This window comes from Anastrepha obliqua, chromosome 5, assembly GCF_027943255.1.
Source record: "Anastrepha obliqua isolate idAnaObli1 chromosome 5, idAnaObli1_1.0, whole genome shotgun sequence".
Taxonomy (NCBI): Eukaryota; Metazoa; Arthropoda; class Insecta; order Diptera; family Tephritidae; genus Anastrepha; species Anastrepha obliqua.
In genome coordinates, this window is record NC_072896.1 from 50,733,630 (window position 1) to 50,756,864 (window position 23,235).

Consider the following 23,235-nt stretch of genomic DNA (forward strand, 5'->3'; position numbering starts at 1 on the left):
ATTGTACAGTCGATGCCACGGAGGTTACAAAATGTTGATAACTTCAAAGCGATCACAAGGGGGATACATAAATTTAACAAGGTTTTGTGTTAACCAACTTTTTATTTACATATTTTTTCTTAGTGTTTCAATATTGAATACGCCTTGGGTGTACAAATAGTTACGCCGTGCCTTTCATTTAATTCCAGTCTACGTTAAGTAAAAGTTTTACCAACAATTCTATTGTTCTCATGGCGGTGGATTCTACGTTATCGGAATGACCGGAATTCGTTTACAGTGTACTCTCTCTCTCGAAAAAGGGCTGGAAGCAAGAGAGTACACTTTTGGTTTGTTGGAGGACATTGAAGGAGCTTTTGACAGTGCTACCTTTGACTCCATGTGCTCTTCTATCAGAAGTTATGGAGTAGAAGAAATTATTGTCAGATGGATTCACTCTATGCTCTCCAAAAGACTGTTTACCATGGATAGAGAAAGCGATGAAGGTGGCAAGGATGAGGTTAAGAATGGTTGCCCACAAGGCGGTGTACTCTCTCCCCTACTTTGGTGCTTTGTTGCGGCCTGTTCTTAATGATCTGCAGGAAATTGGACACAATCAAGCCAACGCGGACGATGTGTGCGTATTAATCTCAGGACGATCACTTGAAGCTATATGCAATAAAATGCAGATAGCTCTAAATAAGATTGAGCATTGGTGCGAATTGGCGATTAGGTTCGGTAGGAAGTATGATGGTTTGATCCTAGATAGAGATCAATGGTTAAGTCCAGAGAACCTATTAAGGGAATATCAGCACATCTTCTACACCGACGGATCCAAAACCAATGATGGTAGCGGATCTGGATGGTACTTAGACGAAGACACTAAGTACTGCTATGCCACAAGACAGATAGCCACGGCATTCCTTACAGAAGTCTATGCCATCTTGAATATGGCGTACTGGCTAATTGAGAAAAAAAGGCGGAGCAACAGTATTGGAATTTGTAACATAGTGACAGTCAAGCTGCACTGAAAGCCCTTGGTTGTTGTTGTTGTTTTAACAGCATAGGCAGCCCTGTCAGTGTAGGCACATCATCGTTCGTCTTCGTCTAGCTCATCTAGGGGTTGGCCCAGGAAACGTGCTGTTTCGACAGGTTGGGTCCAGAGGGAGAGGGGGGTTAGATGAGTCGGTTTAATGGGGCATGTGAAGAGGTGGTTAGTGTCGTGCGGGGTACCTTCACATGCCGGACATGTGTTTGGTATGTCGGGGTCGATTCTGGATATGTAGGAGTTTAACCTGCTACAGTATCCAGAACGTAGTTGTGCCAGTGTTACACGAGTCTCACGAGGAAGTTGGAGCTCTTCATCTACAATAGGTGGTGGTTGGACTCCGATTACGGCATGTCACAGGACGGGAGTTCATGAAGGTGGTAACGGTCTCCCGGCGAATGTCGTTTATTGACTGTCTAAATACTGTCCGGTCCAGTAGGTTGCGGTCAGTTTTGTCCTGGATTTCGTCAGCGTAGTCTAGGAGATGTCTTCTGACGTGCCTGGGAGGCGGCTCAGGCTCAAGCAATTGTCTGCAGGGGTGAAACCTTCGGTAACATCCAAGCAGAAACTGCTTGCTGAGCAGTTTGTTATGCTCCACTACTGGGAGCATTTGTGCCTCGTCATGTAGGTGTTGGATGGGTGACATCAGGAGGCACCCGGTCGCTGTCCGAATGGCGGTATTTTGACAAGTCTGTAGCTTTGTCCACTGCGAATCACTAGTTCCAGGCGACCAGACAGGCGCAGCATAGTTTAGAACCGGCCGGCCAATTGCCTTAAATGTCGAAAGCAACAGTTCTTTGTCTTTGCCCCAAGTGCTGCCGGCCAGCGATTTGAGGACCTTGTTGCGATTTTGGACTTTAGTGGCAATTGCGGTTGTGTGCGCAGAGAAGGAGAGCAAGCTGTCGAAGGTTACACCCAAAATTTTGGGGTTATTTACCGTCGGAATTGGTGTATCATCGACTTTAACCTTAAGGGACAGCTTGACCTCCTTTGTCCAGGTGGTAAAGAGGGTCGCCGTGGACTTGGTGGGGGAAAGTTGGAGATTCCTCGCAGTGAAAAAGCGAGAAAGGTCGGTGAGGTAGTTGTTCACTTTGGAACACAGGCCATCGATGTCATTGCCCGACGCCATTATCGTGCAGTCGTCAGCGCATGAGATCAGGGAAACTCCCGCTGGTGGTTGGGGGAGCTTCGAGATGTAGAAATTGAACAGCAAGGGAGAAAGGACACCACTCTGCGGTACACCTTGCTTAATCTTTCTCTGCTTTGACGTTTGATCTCGAAATATCACTGACGAGTGCCGACCGCTCAGATAGTTCGCGGACCACCTCTTCAACCCTGGCGGGAGTGTCGACTGATAAATGTCATCTAGTAGCGTGGAGTGGCTGACTGTATCGAAAGCCTTTTGCAAGTCCAACGCTACTAGGACAGTACTCTCGCAGGGGCGGTTTTGGTTAAGCCCGCGATTTATCTGGGCGTTTATGGCGGTGAGTGCAGTGGTGGTGCTGTGCACTCGTCGGAAACCGTGCTGATGTGGGGTAACCCACGCTGCTATTCGAAGTTAGTCGGTGAATGTAAAACAAAACTGAACAGTGTTGCAAAACACAACTAAGTTAGTCTTATTTGGGTGCCTGGACATTGCTATGACAGGGAATGAGGTAGCTGATAAACTGGCTAATGAAGGCTCTGCAAGTATGCCACTAGGCCCTGAACCCTTTCTAGGCGTCAATTCTGCATCTATTCAACTATGGATTGACGACTTTATGAGGTCTGCCCATAGATGGCGTAGGTCTGGGTTGAACTCGTGCAGAGTAACCAAGTGTTTTGTGAAAGAACCAAACAGGAAAATAGCAACCTTTCTCCTAAAACTCAGCAGAAAGGACCTGAGAGTACTGGTGTGTGTAATCACAGGGCACAACGCCTGTGATCACCAGAGTGACCTTAAACTAATTTTTCCGTCCTACCACCCACATTTTATCTTTCCTCTCTCTCTAATCTCTAACCTCTCTTTTATCTTTCCTCTAACATCTAAGGGACTGAAAAATTTCTCCGCTAATGGATCTCCTCCGCTTATGAGAAAAAAATAAAAAAAGTTAAAATTATTTGTGACTGATCTTTAATATTTAACCTGTTTTATTTCCAAAACCAGAACAGTTATATGTATAAAAATTTGACAAAATAAACACAATTTTCATTACGATAGAGAAACACGAGAAATGTAAAAATCAAATTTGCTTATGCAAGGTATTCAAATTGTTTTCCTTTAATTTCGATATCTTGGAGTTATATTTGAAGACCAGTAAGCAATTCAAAGCCTTTGTGGTCACTGTGAAATATCTGATATAAAGAATAAGCGTTTAGTTTTTCACGTTACTAAATAAGCCACTTTATAAGAAGTTCACTGGTCGTCATCTCATTTTCTAGTTTATCTTCAGAAGAGTTGATCAGGGAGAGTTGCCACTTTAGTATTAAAATTTTGGAGGGAAAAAAGTGTTCACGTCCTATTACGGGAGGGTTGTCAGCTCAAAAAAGAAACATTTTCAAAACCCCTAAGGATTTTTGCGGTACTGAAAAGTGTTCGCTTATGAATGGAACCCACTTAAGAGAGATGCCCGTTACGAGAGATATATTTTGGGGAGAAGGAATTCTATTATTTTTGCAATCAACATTTTTGCGCAAATGGTTTAAAACTATTTTACGGTCGACGGCAACTTAGTTAGGGGGGAAGTTTCATCGGCAGTCGGACGTTCCCACGACAGTCGATTCTACGTTACCGGAACGAACCGGATTTATATCCGGCCAAGGACTGTCACTTCAGCAGCATTCCCCATATACATACGTATGGGGAATGTTTACGCTGCTACAACAACAACAACAACATCACCATGATGGAAAGAATAATGATTCTATCATTCTTGAGGTATCACAATGGGCCTTCGGGCAACCGAGTGTCTTGTCTTAGACAAGCAACCTGGCTAACCTAACCTGTCGTTTCCATGACAGTCGGTTCTACGTAGCAAGAACGACCTGGATATATGCGGCCAAGGACTGTCACTTCAGAAGCGTTCCCGTATATGTATGGGGAATGTTTATGCTGCTACACCAACAACAACCCAACCTAACCTTCCCCAATCTAACATTTTTCCACAGCCTGTCACTAAAGCTGCATTCCCAAGCTTTTGTGGGAATGTTTGTTTTATTGCAACAACAACAACAACAACAAAATCTCCCAAGAAATAATAACAATTAAAAATTTTTTAGAGTCGAATATTTCCGTTCTATTTTTATTTCTTTTTTAAAAATGTATGTGGTCTCTACTGCTTTTAATAAGTTAAGCTTTTATGTTATGAAGTCATAATTTCATTTTATTTATTTCCCTCTTCCTAGCACAAATTTTTCGTCAAAAAGTTGCTGCAGCAAAAGTCTGATATTCTTTATATTTTCGACGTAATTTTTAATCTGGCAAGCAAATAAAATCGTTCTGAATAAATATGTTATTTGAAAATGTCAATATGTAAGGAAAACCTAAAACATTTAACTGCAATTTTGGGGTTACTATGAAGTATAAAGTATTTGCTACTGACAATAATCATTAATACTCACAACACATTGTAGCCACATTGCAGATAAGTTGGTGTAAGGAAATATATATTTTTGTTTTGGAAAATTTTAACTTACGCATTAGCATACAATATAAATTCATAACACTTTTTCGTATATCCGGAATTTTTTGGGAATGTGATTCGTAGTTGCGCGCAACATATTCATGTACAATCCGAACATTTAAAATTTAAAAATTACACCAATAAATGTTCACAAAACCTCACATTCTCTTTTGCTTTTTGCTTTGTATGGAATTAAATTATCCCCCATCATATTACATGGAAGTACTCAATGAGCTGTTCATAGAATTATTTAAACGTTCCTCCTCATCTTTATCTAGACCCAGAGCCATGGTGAGTAGCCGTACAACACATTTTTGCTCTTGCACTTCACCTTTCTCATTTGAAGTGATTTCTTTTTCTAATTTCAGCTTTTCTTCTGCTACCAACTGCATACCCTCTTCGATAGTGCTTTCAGAGATCAAACGATATATTGTGACTTCACGTGTTTGCCCCATACGATGACAACGATCTTCAGCCTGCTTATCGTTGTAGGGATTAAAATCAATATCATGTATGATGCACGTGTCGGCCGCTGTCAGATTTATGCCAACACCTCCAGCTTTCGTTGACAATAAAAATATAAAAACGCCTGAGTCTGCATTAAAATCATTTATCATATCTTGTCGTTCGTCAACTGCAGTTGAACCGTCCAGACGGAAATAACCATGTTTTTTTATCTTCAAATAATTCTCCACAATATCCAACATCATCGTAAACTGACTGAATATCAAAACGCGATGACCCTCCTCTTTTAATTTGGGCAATAGCGTATCGAGATGTTGGAATTTTCCAGAGTCGCATATTAAACTTGGTGGTATGGTAATATCATATAAATCCTAGATGTTGTTAAATTGAATTATTGAATAAAAAAATTAATTCGTATCACTTACATGTTTTCTACATAATTGCATCACTTGCAAGTCTGACATTATCGCCAGCTCTTCGAATATATACTGTGGATTTGATTTCTTAAAAGACGGCGCACAGGCTAAACGCTCTGAAAGTTTTTGCAACGTTTCGTCACTGAAATAGTGCCGCATTAAAAGCGGATGATTGGCAGCTTTTCGCATTTCCATCATAATGGTTACACCTGCACGATCACCGCTACAAATCTCACCCTTCCTATTTGAATAGTAATCAACCAGCTCGTGATAGTATTGTTTTTGCGTTTCACTCATCGGAACTTTGATCTAAAATAAATTAACACAATTTTTTTGTATTGATTACTTTCTCTTATATCCAATAATTCAGATATACTTACAGTGAAAGACTCTTTTTTGGGCAAATTATTAAGTACGTCTTTTTTGAGACGCCTCAGGACAAATGGCTTCATAATACGTTTGGCGCGTTCCACCTGAGTTTCCTGGAACTGCGACACATCTTTATTAGCACTCTCAGGCTTGCCTTTCTGCAATTGAAAAAGGATTGAAAGAATCAATAATTAATAAACGGGACAAACTACATACAGTATAAGAAAAAAAAAATAATTGGCGCTCGGTCAAACACCTAAAAAGGGTGCCGAGGGGCGACCACGATTAGAAAACACTTTTTCTTCATTTTGGTGTTTCACTGAGATTCGAACCTCCGTTCTCCGAATGGTACTCACGCTCCAACCCATTCGGCTACATACAGTATGCAAGTGTGTTATACTATATGTATAACATACATAAATTTATAAAAGCACAAGACTCCCGTAAAAAGCTGCTAAAGGGACAGAGATTGGCGGATAGAAAAATTGCAAATCCATCGCATACGACTTAGTTGCTAAAAAAAACATATATGGCCTGTGCCTCGATGTTGTTACACAAACGGGGGAACTATAGTGCCATCCGCTCTCCGTACGGCAGATTGTTTTCATGAGGCGATTTTTCATGACAAAAATACACCGTCAGGTTTGCCTTTGCCTGCCAAGAAGCGATCGTTTTTAGAGAAGCCATTTTCAATTATTTAATGTTTCATGTCTCACGAGGGTGTCCAAACCTGGGCCCTACTGAATGGCAGTCGGTTCTACGTTACCGGAACGACCCGGATTTATATGCGGCCAAAAACTGTCACTCCAGCAGCATTCCCCGTCCATGTATGGGGAATGTTTATGCTGCTAGTCATAGAGAACTGTTACGCACGAGTACTTAGAATATATAAAGTCTTTTATAAAACTATACTTTTGACATTTTTGTTTCAAAAACATACCTTGGCGAAAAGGCTCTTTATGTCCTCAATGCTTTTGGCGAAGAATGACGGCATCACAAAGCAAAGTAGTGACATTAATTCGAGTAGATTATTTTGTAACGGCGTACCAGTAAGTAAGATGCGCATTTCAGCGTTTATTTTTATCAAATTAGCATAGCGTTGGGTGGTCATATTTTTCAACATGTGCGCCTCATCGAAAATAACATAGTGTAGCTTACATACGCGAAACATTTTGCATTCCTCTGGCGTTGAACTGACTATGTGGTAACTGAAATTGAAAATGTATGCTAGATTTGTTTAAATACAGAACCGAAAAGATTTAACATACGTTGTCAGTAACACATCGAAACCTGTAAAGCCATCTTTGGCATAGCGTACACGCATGCGCCTTCGTTCATCTTGATTACCATGATATTTTTCCACTTTCAAGATTGGACACCATTTGCTTATTTCTGCTTCCCAATTGTCCAGCGTGGAGGATGGAACAACAATTAAATGCGCGCCTTTGGACAAATTGTTCTCCTTCAGATACGCCAAAAATGCAATAACTTGTATAGTTTTTCCTAGTCCCATCTCATCTGCAAGGATGCCGTTCATTTTCTGATTATGCATCACCGTTAACCAATTAAGACCAATCATTTGGTAGTCAGCTAATTTCATTCTATTTGGAAATGAAAGAGGAAAATAAATTGTAAGATATGTTTCCCCTCAAAGAATATGTTTTCTCTTATATTTATGCATGTACATAAATAATGTATGTATGCATATACATATATACATCCATATGAAAAAGTACTTCTTACGTACTCTTTGTTAAGTAGTTTTGGCTGTTCTACTATGCCTGCGCCAGTTTCAATTGCCGCCTCCAAACGTTTTACCATTTTGTTGCATTTCTCTAATATATTAGCCACATTGTTTTGTTTATTAATCAATTCTTGTGCCAAATTTAACAAATCTGCTGAGAGTGATTTATTGGATTCCAACTTTTTTAGTAAATCCTTCCAGTCTTTGAAAGGACGCAATTCCATAATTAAGTTTGCCTTTCTTTCGGACAGCATCTTTACCGTTTGTAATTCCATCAACGTTGCTTTATTCATAAAATCAAACACTTTCTTCCGCTGTCCTGTCATTTCGTTTGATGTTTCGGTATCACTCTCTTCACTGTCATACACTTGGTCGGTGGATGCACGTACTTCATCGTCCGAGTCCTCACAATCTGAATAGTTTTGTGCTTGTGCTTTTGAACGAGAAGAGCTGCCATTTTGAGAAGGTTTAACATTTCCGCGGGCATTATTCACTGAGGAAGTTTTGTTAGCGTAGGAATTAGGTTTTGGCTTGAAATGCTCCTTTAGGTAACGCAATGCTTCGGAAACGTTCCAGTCGTTACGCACCAGTGCATCTTGTATATCCTAAGCAATTAGAAGTATATTTTGACTTTCCGGTTTATTTAACAAAATACTTACCATTGCATCGTAATTAGGCGCTATTTTAACAGCAGCCAAATACCGGTCCTCCTTTTCTTTAACAGATAATTCCAATTTCACTTTTTTGGGCGTATGACTGTCGGCAGCACCATCGCTATCGCTATCCGCCATTACCTGTATACGTTTTTTACCTGGCACTCGTTCTGTAAACGCAACGCATGCAAAAACTCATTACAATTTGAAACCATTATAAATTGGTTGGAATTCTCGCTGCAGCTGCGGATTTCCCCAAACATGCCTCACTTAAGAACTATAGGGAAACAGCTGTTCTCACCTGTCTTATTGGCTGCAGGAACTGATTTGTTTAGACGAAACTGTCGCAAGTCACTGGCGAGACTCGTGGTCTTTGCTGGCGGCGGCTTTACCCCAGTCTCGGTTAGATCCCCAGTTTTTAACTCGCCAACTGTTGCCATAGTTTATATTATACTAATACTTTTAACAATTAACATTTAAAACTTTCGCAACTGATGGTAATTATACTTATTAGTTTTATTTTCACAACTCTTCAAGTAATCTTTCCAAGCACACCACTTTCCAGCAGAACTCAATCGCTGCCGCTATAGCTCTTATAAGTGCTTCTTCTTTTTCGCAACCGCGGAATTGGTTTCGCCAGATGCACGGTTGCATATTGGCATAACTTATTAACGGCGGGAACTTGGTAAAATAAAAAAGGTATATAAGGGCACCTTAAACAAGTAGGGTTGTAATCTGGATTTTTTTCTATTCTTTGGTCGCTAAATTGTCAAATTTCGTTGTTCAGAGGAACTGTCAATCTTTATTTATATATTTTGACATTCTAAGTTAAGTTGTAAATACTAAATACTGCTTTTCATATAATAGCCTGGGCAAAATATTAACTGCCCCTAGATTTTTAAGTTTCGGGCTAACGTAAGTTGAGAGCACGGAGTGAATCGCCTTGCCATGTTGCGGATTTTATAATTCTTAATAGTAAATGCAAGTGGTGGGCGGCCGCCGTAGCCGAATGGGTTGGTGCGTGACTACCATTCGCAATTCACAGAGAGAACGTCGGTTCGAATCTCGGTGAAACACCAAAATTAAGACGAAAAAAAAAACATTTTTCTAAAAGCGGTCGCCCCTCGGCAGGCAATGGCAAACCTCCGAGTGCATTTCTGCCATGAAAAAGCTCCTCATAAAAATATCTGCCGTTCGGAGTCGGCTTAAAACTGTAGGTCCCTCCATTTGTGGAACAACATCAAGACGCACACCACAAATAGGAGGAGGAGCTCGGCCAAACACTCAAAACGGGTGTACGCGCCAATTATATATATATATATATAAATGCAAATGTACAGAAATTCTTTTCGACGAGATATTATTTTATATGGCATATTAGGATACAAATTGTCAAACACGCGTAATAGAATATATAACAACGAAACATTGGAGTGTTAGGTAATCTTGACCAACTTCTTAAGTCAAGTTAAATTTTTAATTAAGTTAAGTTTAGGCTGACTAAGATTAACAGAGGTTTCAAAAATAAAATAATACTGCAAAAGTTTGAAGTAAACTAGTAGTTTTTTGTTAAGCGCCAACTTGGAGTGAGAGGGCGACTTAAGATTTTAAAATTCTTAATACGCCAGGATATTAGAGTGCTTCACGGCTTTTGCATTTTTTTAATGTGTTCTTTTTCAACCTTGCCACTAAATCCATCACAGGTTCGCTCTCGTGAATTATACGAAAATTGCATCACGGATTTTGAATAGCTACGTACGAAAATTCGAAATACGTAGAGCGGATTTTTAGGTAAATCCAATGCGAACTTTTACACGCTAAGTGCCGATTTACACACGGAGACATCTGGAAGAGAGACACTGGAAATTCAAAATTGTTTTCAGCTGCATTTTGACGTTTAGCATCTTCTGTTTCGGATATATTCTACTACCCGCTAACATGTAAAGCGGAGAACGTTCAACAGTTCCTTAAATATTTCAACGAAGAATGCAAACTCGTTAAATAATAAATAATTTGTTGTTTTATTTTTATTAACATATACATATATATATATATACATTTTTGTACTTAAATAAAAAAAAAATGAAATTAAAAATACTTCATATATAAATAATTAACTTAAAATTAACTTGAGTATTTAAAAATTGGGGGAAAAATTAGAATTCAACATAAACATGTCGCATAACTTTTTTAAATTAAACTTATTTTACTAGCAAAAATAATTCTGCATTTCCCAAGCGCGCTGATGTTTGTCATCGTTGATTTCTTCCGTTTGATTTAAAACCAACACAGAACTCAGAACTTTCTCCCCCAAAAGAAGAAAACGAATGAAGCAACTGTCAAAAATTGCTTTAAGATTGGAAATACGAATAAGCACCACAAAACGTGTCACCAGTACGAGAGACAAATTCCCTTCTCTCTTCCGCGGCTGTCCTTTTCCCCGAACAAAATGTTTCCCTTCTAAATGTTTCCCTGTGTAAATGGGCACTAATAGTTGTTTTGCAAAAACTAAATTTTGGTTTTGTAATTTGGTGTTAGAATGTCGCAATTTATAACAAATAAACAAAAAGAGATACAATACATATCACTGACTGTGTCATTCGAACTACCAAATCGGAAAGAGAAAAAACAAATCAACTGCTCTAGTAACAACTTGATGTATGAATTTGTCTTGATACATGCAATAGGAGTGTAGCGCAATTCTGCAACAAATTAGCGTCAATTTTCGTATCGGTACCGCTAGTACCGAGTTTAGCGATTTTACTATTCTGTGAGTTTTTTCATCGACTTTTATCACATATAATATTTGACAGTTGCTCTCCATGTTTGTTGCTTTCTATAAAGACAACGCCGTCGTTAGGTTTTGATGTACATGTTTTTGGGTTTTTTTTTTTAGTATAATATATTAAGTGGTAGTAAGTGAAACGCGTAAATGAACATAAAACAAAAATTGATTAATGTCAAGTTTGTAACTTTTTTTAGTAAATATAACGCAGTAAATCTTGGATGCGGTAATTAAAGGAGAGGAAACTTTCATTTTCGTTATTTAAATAAGTTTCATGATTTTTAAGTCTTAACATAGTCATAACTTTTGTATTAAGTATTGGGCACCACAGTCTTTTGTAATTGGCAGCACTGACAAGTTATGTATACATACGCAAGAAGTTATATGAAGTAAACTAAAAAAGCTTTTATTTTAGAGATAAATTTTATGAACAGGTTTTTTGTCGAAAATTCTAATGCTACGCCATTAGACATAAACTATTACGGCAAATTTTTCATTTAAATTAATTAGCTCTTCAAAAATTATATTACGCCGATTTCCAGTCTCACGATTTCCAAAAAATTACCGTGGTTTTGTAAACACAACTCAGCTTAATGGGATTATTCGTGTATTCACAATCAATTTTTGTGAATTTTTTCGTAAAATTCTCACAATGATCGAGACGTCAGCTAACCAGAACTTGATGAAATTGTTATTTCAAGGCATCCAATTTGAAGTGTGCAACTTGAAGTTGTTCTACAAATAGAGAAACCTACCGCTTCATGCCGTCTTCGAACGGCAAATGGTTTTTTATTACAAGAGTTTTCATGACAGAAATACAGACATCAAATATTTGCCCATACCTGCCTAGACGCAACTGCTCTACGCAAAAGAATTTTCTATTATTTGCTTCATGCCCAGAATGAGCTTCGAACCCGAACTCTAGAATGTAGTCATGCACAACCCAATTCGGCATGGCCGACGGTTAAAAACAATGTTAGCGGGACTTTGAAAAATCAGCCTTTAAAGGTTGAGTAAAAATACAGGGTGGGCCAAATAAGACCTACTAATGTTAAACACAAATAACTCTTTTATTTTTTGACATATTTATTTTTCTCTTTTTGTAGGTTATAATTGAATTGTTGGAATTTTATTATGGAACCACCAACAACGACCACCAACAACGACTACAATACGCTATTCGTTTTACACAATTAGCCACACAAATTAATTTTTTAGATATGGTTAAATGGTTATGTCAACAAACAAAACTGTAGATTGTGGGGCTCTGAAAATCCAAGGGCAACACCAACATGAGTTGCACCCATCTAAATGTACTGTTTAGTGCGGTGTTATGGCCTCTAGAGTTATCAGTCCATATATCTTCGAAAATGAGGATGAAACGCCGGAATCGATTTCAGGAGCTTCTTACAGAACATTGATTGAAAACATTTTGCGGCCAATGACGGAGCAGTATCCTAATTTGTGGTTTCAACAAGATGGAGCAACTGCGCATACCGCTCGGCAAACTATGGACTGTGGCTGATCGAGCGTCTGATTTCCAAAAATTCAGATTTCACTTGGCCACCTCGTTCGCCAGATTTGACTGCGCCCGACTTCTTTTTATGGGGATATTTAAAAGACAAAGTGTATCTTAATAAACCAGAGACTATTAGACAGCTGAAGCAAAATATTCGAGACGAAATACTGAGCCTTCAAACAGAAACATTATGTGGTGTAATGGAAAACGCGTTAAAAAGAGGCAATCTTTGTATCGATATTTCTATGGATATTTGTTAGATGTAATATTTCATACATAATTTCCATAAAATATATTCAATGTATAAAAACAATTAACCAAAATAAATGATTATTGCAAAAGTTATTTGTGTTTAACATTAGTAGGTCTTATTTGGCCCACCCTGTATATGTACATACATTCTTTACCTTTTGCTCTGCGAAAAAAATACATCAAATTCGGTTTTATTTTATTTCAACTTTCGATGGTTATGAGGCGGATTTGTCAAATATTCTACGATGCATTCTACTCCAAATTTATGCGCCGCTGCTTGGTCTGGAATAATTGTCACATGTTCCATATTTCTTGTAGGGATACCCCGTTCATCGCATCTAATATACAGCGGTGTTCCAAATCACACACATACATACATATACCACATTCTTCGAGGACCTTCACTCGTGTGCCAATCAAAAACTTTCCTCAAATGCATGGCCTTCTACACACTGAACCATCTTAATCCTAGTTGAAATAGCTGCGTTGTACTTCGATGCACACAAAGCCATCTGTTTCATCTTCTGAAATTGCACTTGTATCCCCAATATAAAATCGTGGAGTGTAAAGAGTTGGCTTAAAAAAATTGGACTACGTTAGATTAAAGCGGCAGCTGTTGAAGCTACCGGAATATTTATACCAAAGAGGGAGATCGCATATTTTGGTAAAATGTAATTTGAACTGGCTGTTGATTTTTGAAATAAAACAAACTCATTGGCTATAGCGCGGAGAAGGTTGAAACATCTCGCCAAATTACAGCCAGAAGAAAGGTAAATACGCTCAGCCCAATGCAGCTCTGTCTTAAGTTTAATCAGGGAACTGGGTTTTGTTGAAGTACGGTGATGAGTAGAGGGCACAAAAGGCCATGAGGTCGAAGTGCAAATCTCAAATTTATCTACTACCGTACTAGTTTGCGCTATTAATTTTACCGTAAAGTACTATGTATTATCATCTCAATCATGCACTTCTTTTTCTTCTTAATTGGCGCGAAAAACGCTGTCGCGATTTTAGCCGAGTTTAACAAAGCGCACCAGTCGTTTCTTTCTCCAGTTGGGCACACCAAGTAAAACCAATTCCTTCTCTATCTGATCTTTCCAACCCAGAGGAGGCCTTTATCTTCCTCTACTACCAACAACAGGTACCGCATCGAATACTTTCTGAGCTGGAACATTTGTATACATTCGGACGACATGACCCAGCCGAGTATTCGTATTTAAATGGAATGGATCATATCAGTTGACTACCGATCGACTAGTCGACTTTTTTTATAGAAACACAACAAATGAGAGAGACGTCAGTGTGACGTCCCATGGCAGCCGGTTCTACGTTACCGGAATCACTCGGGTGTTTCCCGACCAAGGCTTGCCGCCCCAGTAAACTAACCCTGTCTGGTGAACCGTTTATCACGTCAGTGTGACGCCAATGCGATTATTTCAATCGAGAACTTGAATGAGAATATTGGCTGATATTAAATAAATCATTATATAAAAAATAAATACATAAATAATTGGCGCGTACACTTCTGTTAGGTGTTTTGGCCGAGCTCCTCCTCCTATTTGTGGTGTGCGTCTTGATGTTGTTCCACAAATGGAGGGACCTACAGTTTCAAGCCGACTCCGAACGGCAGATATTTTTATGAGGAGCTTTTTCATGGCAGAAATGCACTCGAACGGGCAGATCTACAGATTTCCATAAGAGATTTCCTAGTGGGCAAACGCCCGCCGATCACCGTGTTTGTTTCAGTATTTCATTGTTTATTATCTTCCTTCACTTTTAGCGTTTTTTCCATTATACATTTAATTCGTTGCTATAGCCGAACGATGGAGACCAACTTGGTGTTACTCTTGTTATGACAAAATCAGACGATTCGAAAGTGTTAGCACGAGTGGTGGTGCCAGTTGATAGTAGCGAAAACTTTATTAATAATAATACTTATATATTCTTGAATTTAAATAATAATTAACTACAAAAATGTCTGCAGTTACCAAAGGTACTAAAACGATCGTATTTATGTGCATACGTAGCTGAATTAGTCCTAATTCGAAATCAAACACACATCAAGTAGATAAGTGTTTGTAGAGTGCTATTCATCGAAGGGGGTGGTGGCAATTAAAATCAAAAACATCTACAAGTGCAGACACGCATATTCATAAACATATATGTATATGTATATACACGTATGCACGTATACTAAAGGGGCCGGTACATTTGTTTTCATAAAATTAACGCTTGAACTTTGGACTTAAGAATTCACAAGTCAGCTCTCCCGTAAGTCAACGGGCTTAATGCAAGTGTGTGTGTGTGTGCATTTACATACATACATATGTGACGTAAACATTTTTTATGGGGATGTTTGTACACATATATGTGTATGTATAGCGCGAACCTTGCAAAGATAGCATAAAAACAAATCTGTTTATCTGTGCGAGATTTGAACTTTGAACATCCTGTACCCATGATTATTTTTAGCTACTGAAATCAATAATATAATAAAGGAAATATAATATATATAATAAAAAAATGTATTTTAAAAAATTATTGAAATTAATACAAAAACTTTCTAATCTGTTGTAGGAATTTACATAGTTGCTGCTAAGCGTACAGCTTTCGGCACTTTCGGAGGTGCTTTGAAGAACATTAGTCAGACACAATTGCAGACGGTCGCAGCCAAAGCTGCACTAGAATCTGCCGGATTGCGCGGTGAACAAGTTGACACTGTGGTCATTGGAAATGTCATTGCGGTAGGTAGTTTTAAAATAATTTCAGTGTTTTCGAATCGATGTGCTTCTAATTTGTGAGATTATATCGAGTCCTAAAGAGCAAGTAATTGCATTTAATATGGTTATAAAAGATAGCACAAAATTAATCACATTTGACACTTGTGAACTAGACGCAAAAAGCCAAGCAAATTTTTATTTATTAAAAAAGATATTCAAAAACAAAATAAGTTGATTAATTTTGCGCCGCAATCATGCAATAAGCGCCAGCTTCCTTCTTCGCGGTATTCAGGGCGAATTCAACGAATGCGATGCAACAAACGCTTCAAAACGCCAAGATAGAAATTTGCATTGACGGTTTGGCCCGTTGGCACGCACTCCTTGTACACGATTCCCTTGGAATCGTAAAAACAAATGAGTGACTTCTTCAAACGCGATTTTTTTGGGTGGTGGCTCGCCTCCATTCGGCACTTGACGTTTAGTTTCAGGTCCACGTTTCATCACCAGTTACAATGTTGTAAAGGAAGTTCCGTGTATTCTCGGCTCCTTAATGAGGTCTTTCGAATGTTGAATTCTGAGCAATTTTTGGTCCTCAGTTAACTTGTGCGGAATGAAACGTGCACAGACCTTTCCTAAGCACAAATGATCAGTTAAAATGCGATAAATGGGTGTCTTGGAGATAGTCAACTCCGATTCCATGAATTTCAACGATGATTTCGGTTAATTTTATATAAATTTACGAACAATTTCGATGGAGTTTTCGGTGATTACTGATTTTAAGGTTCTCACAACCATCTCTGAAACGTGCAAACACATGAACTCTGGCACGAGATAGACAATCACCGCCATTAAACTCTTTCATCAATTCAAATGTTTCGGTAAACGTTTTTCCGATTTTAAAAAGAGCTAATACCTTGTTCGAAACTCATTTTTGTACCGATGAAACAAACATACTGACACTTTAGACGCAATAATTTCGCTTCCACCGAATCGAATGTCACCAAGCTTTCACTGGAAGTCAACTAGGGATGTAAATTCCAACGCACTAACTCATTAAAAAAATGGCGCCGTCAAAAACATTTTTATGACGCCAGTTTTGTTTATTTTGGACTTCACCTTGTATGTATATAATAAACTCTGTTGATAAGAAATAATAAGGGGATTCTCTATGCAAAGCACTCTACTGAATTATGCTAGAATACGAATATACGCATTACACGGTTAAATTAGACTGTGCGACAGTGATTTTATACTTTTATGGGGACCTAATACAACTTGTAGGTATAGTAAAACTAAGAAAAGTGGTATAGGACAAATTTCCAATACACCCCCAAAATCTCATTTTATGGCCATAAAACCGTTTTTCAGTGGGTTGATGTGAGCAATCACTCCTAACTTCGCCAATTTCCATCCGATTTCGAATTTGTTTTTTTAGTTGGAAAGAATAAAAACAAACCTTTTTGACAGTGTGTTGACAATTTTTCTGAAATGACAACTGACGAGACTGTAGACGGAAGTATTTGGAATTTATTTATTTTTTCTCTATTTTTTCAACTTTGACGTAATTTTTACGGTATTATCCGATATTGAGGACTTTTTTTAGTACACTACGGTTATAGTAAATTTAATTTTGCGTCGAATGAGTTATATTTGACTGTAGTTGAATTAAAATTAATAGAGTTGTATGGGTTTTAAGATTTTTTTTTTACTAATTTGGTATGTAGGTATAACTTACGCTAAATGGGAATAAGGACGTGTTTTGATGCGTTTTTATAGATACGTAATATTTATTGAAGTAAATATGTATACACAAGAGTACACTGTACTGCATACAACAGAACTGGTTAGAACTTACGAAAATATCTGACATATTATCACACATTTTTTTTTTCAATAGAAATATGAAAAAGCTCCCAAGTGTACCAAAGTTCATTGATTAACAAAAGAAGTTTGTTATTATATTTAACCTTATTAAAACGTCAAAGTTTTATTGTTTTGCTTCAATTTGTGAGAAAGAAATGTGCGATAATCGCAATAAATTTTGTTTCATATGTGGTTTGTTGGTGGATCAAAAGCATTGTTTGAAGTTACAGAGTAATAAAGCTCTGGTTGATGGCTACAACGATTTCTTTAAGCTTACATATAATACTTCGGATCGCTGGTATGAACCGGAATTTGCTTGTACTGAGTGTTCATTGAAATTCAAGAGATATAAATCAAAACGTTGCCAGAAAAGTCTAATTTCTTTATATTCTCCGATGATGTGGCATCATAAGCCTTATCATAAACCAGATGATTGTTATTTTTGTAAAACGGACGTAAACGGTCATCATTATAAAACTCGAAAGCACATAAAGTATGCTGATGTTGCAACTGTTAAGAACCCCGTAGTCTTGGACGATATGATTGACTCAACTGCAGGTCATGAACTGAAGGAAGTTCAACTCATTGCTGATGATGATCAAACTGATAACAATAAACCTGATGATGAAGAGTACTTTCCGTCTGGTTCTAAGTCTTCAGAACGGCACATTGTATCAAATTCAGATTTTCAGGATCTTTCTCGTGATTTACTTCTATCGGGAAGATGATCTGAAACGCTCGCTTCTCGATTTAAACAATGGAATTTAGTTGTTGACCACTTCAGATGAATGATGATAATCGAATTTCTTACAGATAAGTATTCAAAACTGATGAAGAGAATGACAAATGTACCGTACCATACTAAACTCCAAAGGGCCGCTTCCATGCATTTTTAAGTTTGGAACCAGTTCCGTTGTGTACTGCACCGTACCGCACCGTACCATACCGTACAGTGCTGCACTGCACTTTACTCCAATAAATATTATTTGTTTATAATGACACTTGTAATCATTTTCATGCTTCGAAACGCGGCCTTATTCCCATTTAGCGCAAGTTATACTTACATACCAAATTAGTAAAAAAACAAATAAAATCTTAAAACTCACACAACTCTATTAATTTTAATTCAATTGCAGTCAAATATAGCTCATTCGACGCAAAATTAAATTTACTATAACCGTAGTGTACTAAAAAAAAACCTCAATAACGGATAATATCGTAAAAATTATGTCAGAGTTGAAAAAATAGAGAAAAAATAAAAAAAAATCCAAATACTTCCGTCTACAGTCTCGTCAGTTGTCATTTCAGAAAAATTGTCAACACACTGTCAAAAAGATTTGTTTTTGTTCTTTCGAACTAAAAAAACAAATTCGAAATCGGATGGAAATTGGCGAAGTTAGGAGTGAGTGTTCACATCAACCTACTGAAAAACGGTTTTATGGCCATAAAATGAGATTTTGGGGGTGTATTGGAAACTTCTCCTATACCATTGTTTTTAGTTTTTCTACAGCCACAAGTTGTGCTAGGTCTCCATAAAAGTATATTTAATTTTTTTTTTTGTCACACAGTGTTATAGTATGAATAAACGCTTCGCCTACGGCGCTTCACGACGTAGCAACAGCTAAATTTTTCTTGCCTATTTATTTAAAATTTATATGGCTAGGATTTGTGTTTGGATAAGAAAAAATTTAACATGAACGGCCAGGAACTTGTTATTGCATGCCACATAACAACATTTCAAATTAAAATATCATGTTTTAAGGAAAATTGTTTATTTTAAATAAGGAAATAATACTGTTTTAGGTGTTTAGAGTTATCGAGCATTATTACATTTAAGTGGGCACACTTATTTTATTTATTTTATTTGTAAAATGTCATATTTCCCACTTTAGAGTCAGCATTTCCTTTGCGAGTTGTCGCCAGCAAAATTAGAAATAGATTTAATTCGGCGACGACGACAATTTGCAGTTATGCAGCCTGAAGTCGTGTTGTCGACAAAATAAAAAAATAACAACAAACAACTGGCAGAGCGTTGCATTTATCAGGCTACAGTTTATAGCCAGAAAATATGCATGAGTTTCGCTGTTGCATAATTTGTAGGTATTGCAAATATCTTTTCGCTTGCATTTTGTTGTGGTTTCATTGCATGTATTGTAAAACTTTAAAGCTCGTGCAATCCATGCACCTTGCAAGGGTTTTGCAAAACATACTTAGTCTTACCATAAATTCTGTTACAAGTTAAGATATGGAATTATAGTATTTTTCCTAATGAAGTTAGTTTTATTTAATCATGTAAATATTACAAAAAAAATAGTTTTCTCTCGAAATGGTGACCATTTGCTTTTACACAAGCTTTCAAACGATTAGGCCATTCAGCTACTGCAGCACGCACGGAAGATCCAACGCTCTCCATTGAGGAGAGAACTACTCAACTGCTTCACCTCGCCTTCTAAAATATCCTTGTGGTACACTTTTGCCCCGGTCTTAACCTCTTTTTCGCAGAAATGAAGAGATGTAATGCCTTTACAAGACACGCCCCACCAAACTATTACGGAAGCTGGATGGTGGCTACGCTGAAACCTTGGAACAATATTTTTTGCGTATTTAGAAGTTTTAGCATACATTTTGTCGTTTCTTTTATTAAAAAATTATTCAACAGTGAAAATTTTTTCGTCTGTGAAAATAATATTTTCATGGCCGTTGACCGCGTGCCACCGAACAAGCTGCTTGCATCTGTCGAGTCTAATTTTCTTCAAGCCCGTTGACGAAAGATGACCAGTTGAGTGACGGAAGGCTTTCATGTGGAGATCATCTCTAATTAGTCTTGACATGAATCTGGTCAAAACATGCATTTCCCTGGCAAGGTTTTCTGCTTTTTAATGTGATTTCTGCGAATTCTTTATCGAACGGGTTTTATGGCTGCACTAGTTCGAACTACGCGAGGACGAAATTTCGGAAAAGCGATTGATCGTGTGGTACACAAACATTCTCGAAATATTAAGTTTTTTCAGCAAGTCGTAAATCTTACTAGCACTTTTATCACACCTTTGTAATACAATCACTGCAATGCGATCTTTCTTAGCTCCCCACTCCATTGTTAACAATCGAAATTTGCCACGAAACTGAGTATAATTTATGAGTAGAAAATGCATACGAACAAATGCAAAAATAACGGACTTTTTTTCTGCGAATTTGTTCTCGCCGAATGTATTGTAAAATTTGTCACAGAATTTATGGCAAGGCTAAGTATAAGCGAAGGCAGAAAGCATCCCTGTCTAATGGAATTATACAAATATTTCTCGAGATACTTTTATATAAAATATGTGTGTAAAAATTGAAATTTCAGCGTCTCGTAAACTGATGGTGTTTTTTTTCAATATGTCGCATTTGCGCATTTTTCATTGTACCAGAGCTGTCAAATTTTCGTGTTTTCTTGTCAGCATTTTCATAACTAAGTAAACAAAGTTGGTTTGTACAGGGAAGATCTTAAGCAGAGATTCATAGGAACCAAAGAACCATAAAATAAAGAATTTGAAGGAGTTAAAAATATGTAATTTCGAAAACTAGCGCTAGATACTCGTATATGTATATAGATCAGTATCGTCCGAGCACTTTCATGCCATTTAAAAGTTTCTTACAAAAAATAATTACCTAAAACAATGAAATTATTACTAATCAATATATTTTATGCAGTCTTCCTCTACAGATGGCATCTACCTACCACGTCACGTTGGTCTTCAATGTGGTATACCAATTGAAACACCTGCCCTTGGCATCAACCGCCTTTGTGGCTCTGGCTTCCAGTCCATTGTGAATGGCGCACAAGATATACTCCTTGGTAGTGCTAAAGTTGCACTCACAGGTGGTGTGGAAAATATGTCCCAGGCGCCATTTATTGCGCGCAATATCCGTTTCGGCACAGCATTGGGCAGCAACTACAATTTGGAGGATGCTCTGTGGGCAGGACTTACTGATACATACTGCAAGTTACCCATGGCTTTAACGGCCGAAAATCTGGCAGAGCAATACAAAATCTCTAAAGAACGTGTCGATGAATTTTCACTCCGTTCACAACAAAATTGGACAAAGGCACAAAAAGAGGGTGCCTTCAATGCGGAAATCGCGCCCATTAAGTTGAAGGTGAAGGGTAAGGAAGTTGATTTCGTAGTTGATGAACATCCCAGACCACAAACAACAATTGAGGGATTAGCTAAGCTGCCATCACTCTTTAAGAAAAATGGTACTGTCACTGCTGGTACAGCTTCGGTAAGCGCGTAGCAATTAAGTTTACATTCACTGATACTTTCTAACAAAGTTGCATCCACAGGGTATTTGTGATGGCGCCGGTGCTGTTATTGTTGCTTCTGAGGAAGCCGTCAAGGAGTATAATCTCAAACCATTAGCACGTCTGGTCGCCTATTCATTCGTTGGAGTGAAACCTGAAATTATGGGATTCGGTCCAGTGCCAGCCATTCAAAATGTGTTGAAAGTTAGTGGCAAAAAATTGGAGGACATTGACTTGATTGAGGTACGCATTGGATACGTGAATTATTTCTATTGTATTAAACGAATTACTTTTGCAACAGATTAACGAAGCGTTTGCCGCACAAACACTTGCCTGTGCTGACGCGCTGGGTTTGGATATGTCGAAGTTGAACGTTAATGGAGGCGCTATTGCCTTAGGCCATCCTTTGGGAGCCAGTGGCTCACGAATTACTGGCCACTTGGCGCACCAGATGCAGTGAGTATTTAAAATTTGTAGGTAACTATTTTCTGAGTTTAATATCTAAAATATTATTTCCTTGCAGGCAAAAGAAATTGAAGTACGCAATTGGTTCGGCGTGTATTGGTGGTGGTCAAGGCATTGCCCTATTGTTAGAGTCTGTTTAAAAATAAAGCTGTGAAAATGAGACTATAATATTGCATTTAGCTCTTTCCCTTTTTACTATTCCCTTATTGGAGTAAATTATGTATGTAGCTCTAAGCATTAATTTTTATAAACCGTAATATTGAAATCAAAATTAAATTAGAATTATTAAAAGAAATTTATACTCGTATATTTATTCGTGCATTTATCTTAGCTTTTTTGCCGAGCTGCCGATTTCAGTTGTATTTAAACTTGTTGTACTACATCTACATCCTCTGTTGTTCAACAAGTTGTCTGTGCACCTTCTCTCAAATACACAAAAGACTGGCTCATCATTCTCCATCTTCTCCAACCAATCCACAGAAGAAAGCAGTGTCCTTGGATTGGATTTAGATTACGTTTGGAGCTTTACATAAACATACATACATATAAAAGGTGGCGCAAAATTAATCAAAATAAAAGACAAGAAGAATATCTCCATCATTCAAAATCTTTTTTTTTGTATTTAGTATAAAAATTATTCAAAAATATAAAATTGGGTGATTAATTTTGCGCCACCTTGTACCGATATTTTGATGTTCGTTTTCACATGTTAAGCAAATATCTTCAATATAAGAAGAAAGAATTAAGAACTTGTTCCTAAGACGCTATTAACGACAATGGTGGTGCCACGGGCGATATTATTGCGACAGGTACCCATGGCGATTAAAAGCTTTTCAATCTCTCAAGGTACGCCTCGCTCAACAGATATTAGCCGTGTTTTTGTTTACTCGCACATGCATCTGCGCTTGAAATGCTTCCAAGTTCTGATATGCAGTTTTCATCGGCTTTTTGCAATCTGCTTTATCGACTGTAAATACATATTAAAGAAATGTGAACAAAGCAGAGCCGTCCGTTGA

General features: G+C 37.8%; 2 protein-coding genes across 2 annotated transcripts; one reads left to right on the forward strand and one right to left on the reverse strand.

The window, feature by feature from the left end:
• Nucleotides 1–4,496: 4,496 nt before the first annotated feature.
• LOC129247042 (SWI/SNF-related matrix-associated actin-dependent regulator of chromatin subfamily A containing DEAD/H box 1 homolog) lies at nt 4,497–8,950 on the reverse strand. Its single transcript, XM_054885909.1, has 8 exons — nt 8,635–8,950; nt 8,340–8,503; nt 7,684–8,285; nt 7,205–7,537; nt 6,877–7,144; nt 5,948–6,094; nt 5,577–5,876; nt 4,497–5,522 (listed from the first exon to the last, which is right to left on the reverse strand). The coding sequence occupies exons 1-8, from the start codon at nt 8,771–8,773 to the stop codon at nt 4,899–4,901; spliced, it is 2,577 nt and encodes an 858-aa protein (XP_054741884.1). The 5' UTR covers nt 8,774–8,950; the 3' UTR covers nt 4,497–4,898.
• Nucleotides 8,951–14,758: 5,808 nt separating this feature from the next.
• LOC129247043 (3-ketoacyl-CoA thiolase, mitochondrial) lies at nt 14,759–22,526 on the forward strand. Its single transcript, XM_054885910.1, has 6 exons — nt 14,759–14,879; nt 15,464–15,630; nt 21,163–21,735; nt 21,797–21,997; nt 22,056–22,210; nt 22,278–22,526. The coding sequence occupies exons 1-6, from the start codon at nt 14,861–14,863 to the stop codon at nt 22,357–22,359; spliced, it is 1,197 nt and encodes a 398-aa protein (XP_054741885.1). The 5' UTR covers nt 14,759–14,860; the 3' UTR covers nt 22,360–22,526.
• Nucleotides 22,527–23,235: the final 709 nt, after the last annotated feature.

Coding starts and splice junctions, on each gene's coding strand:
- LOC129247042 (XM_054885909.1), bottom strand. CDS start 8,773: ATGGCAACAGTTGGCGAGTTAAAAACTGGGGATCTAACCGAGACTGGG. Junction 8,286..8,339: donor CGCCTAATTACGATGCAATG/GTAAGTATTTTG, acceptor CTAATTGCTTAG/GATATACAAGATGCACTGGT. Junction 7,538..7,683: donor CCAAAACTACTTAACAAAGA/GTACGTAAGAAG, acceptor ATTTCCAAATAG/AATGAAATTAGCTGACTACC.
- LOC129247043 (XM_054885910.1), top strand. Junction 21,736..21,796: donor TCACTGCTGGTACAGCTTCG/GTAAGCGCGTAG, acceptor TTGCATCCACAG/GGTATTTGTGATGGCGCCGG. Junction 22,211..22,277: donor CACTTGGCGCACCAGATGCA/GTGAGTATTTAA, acceptor ATTTCCTTGCAG/GCAAAAGAAATTGAAGTACG.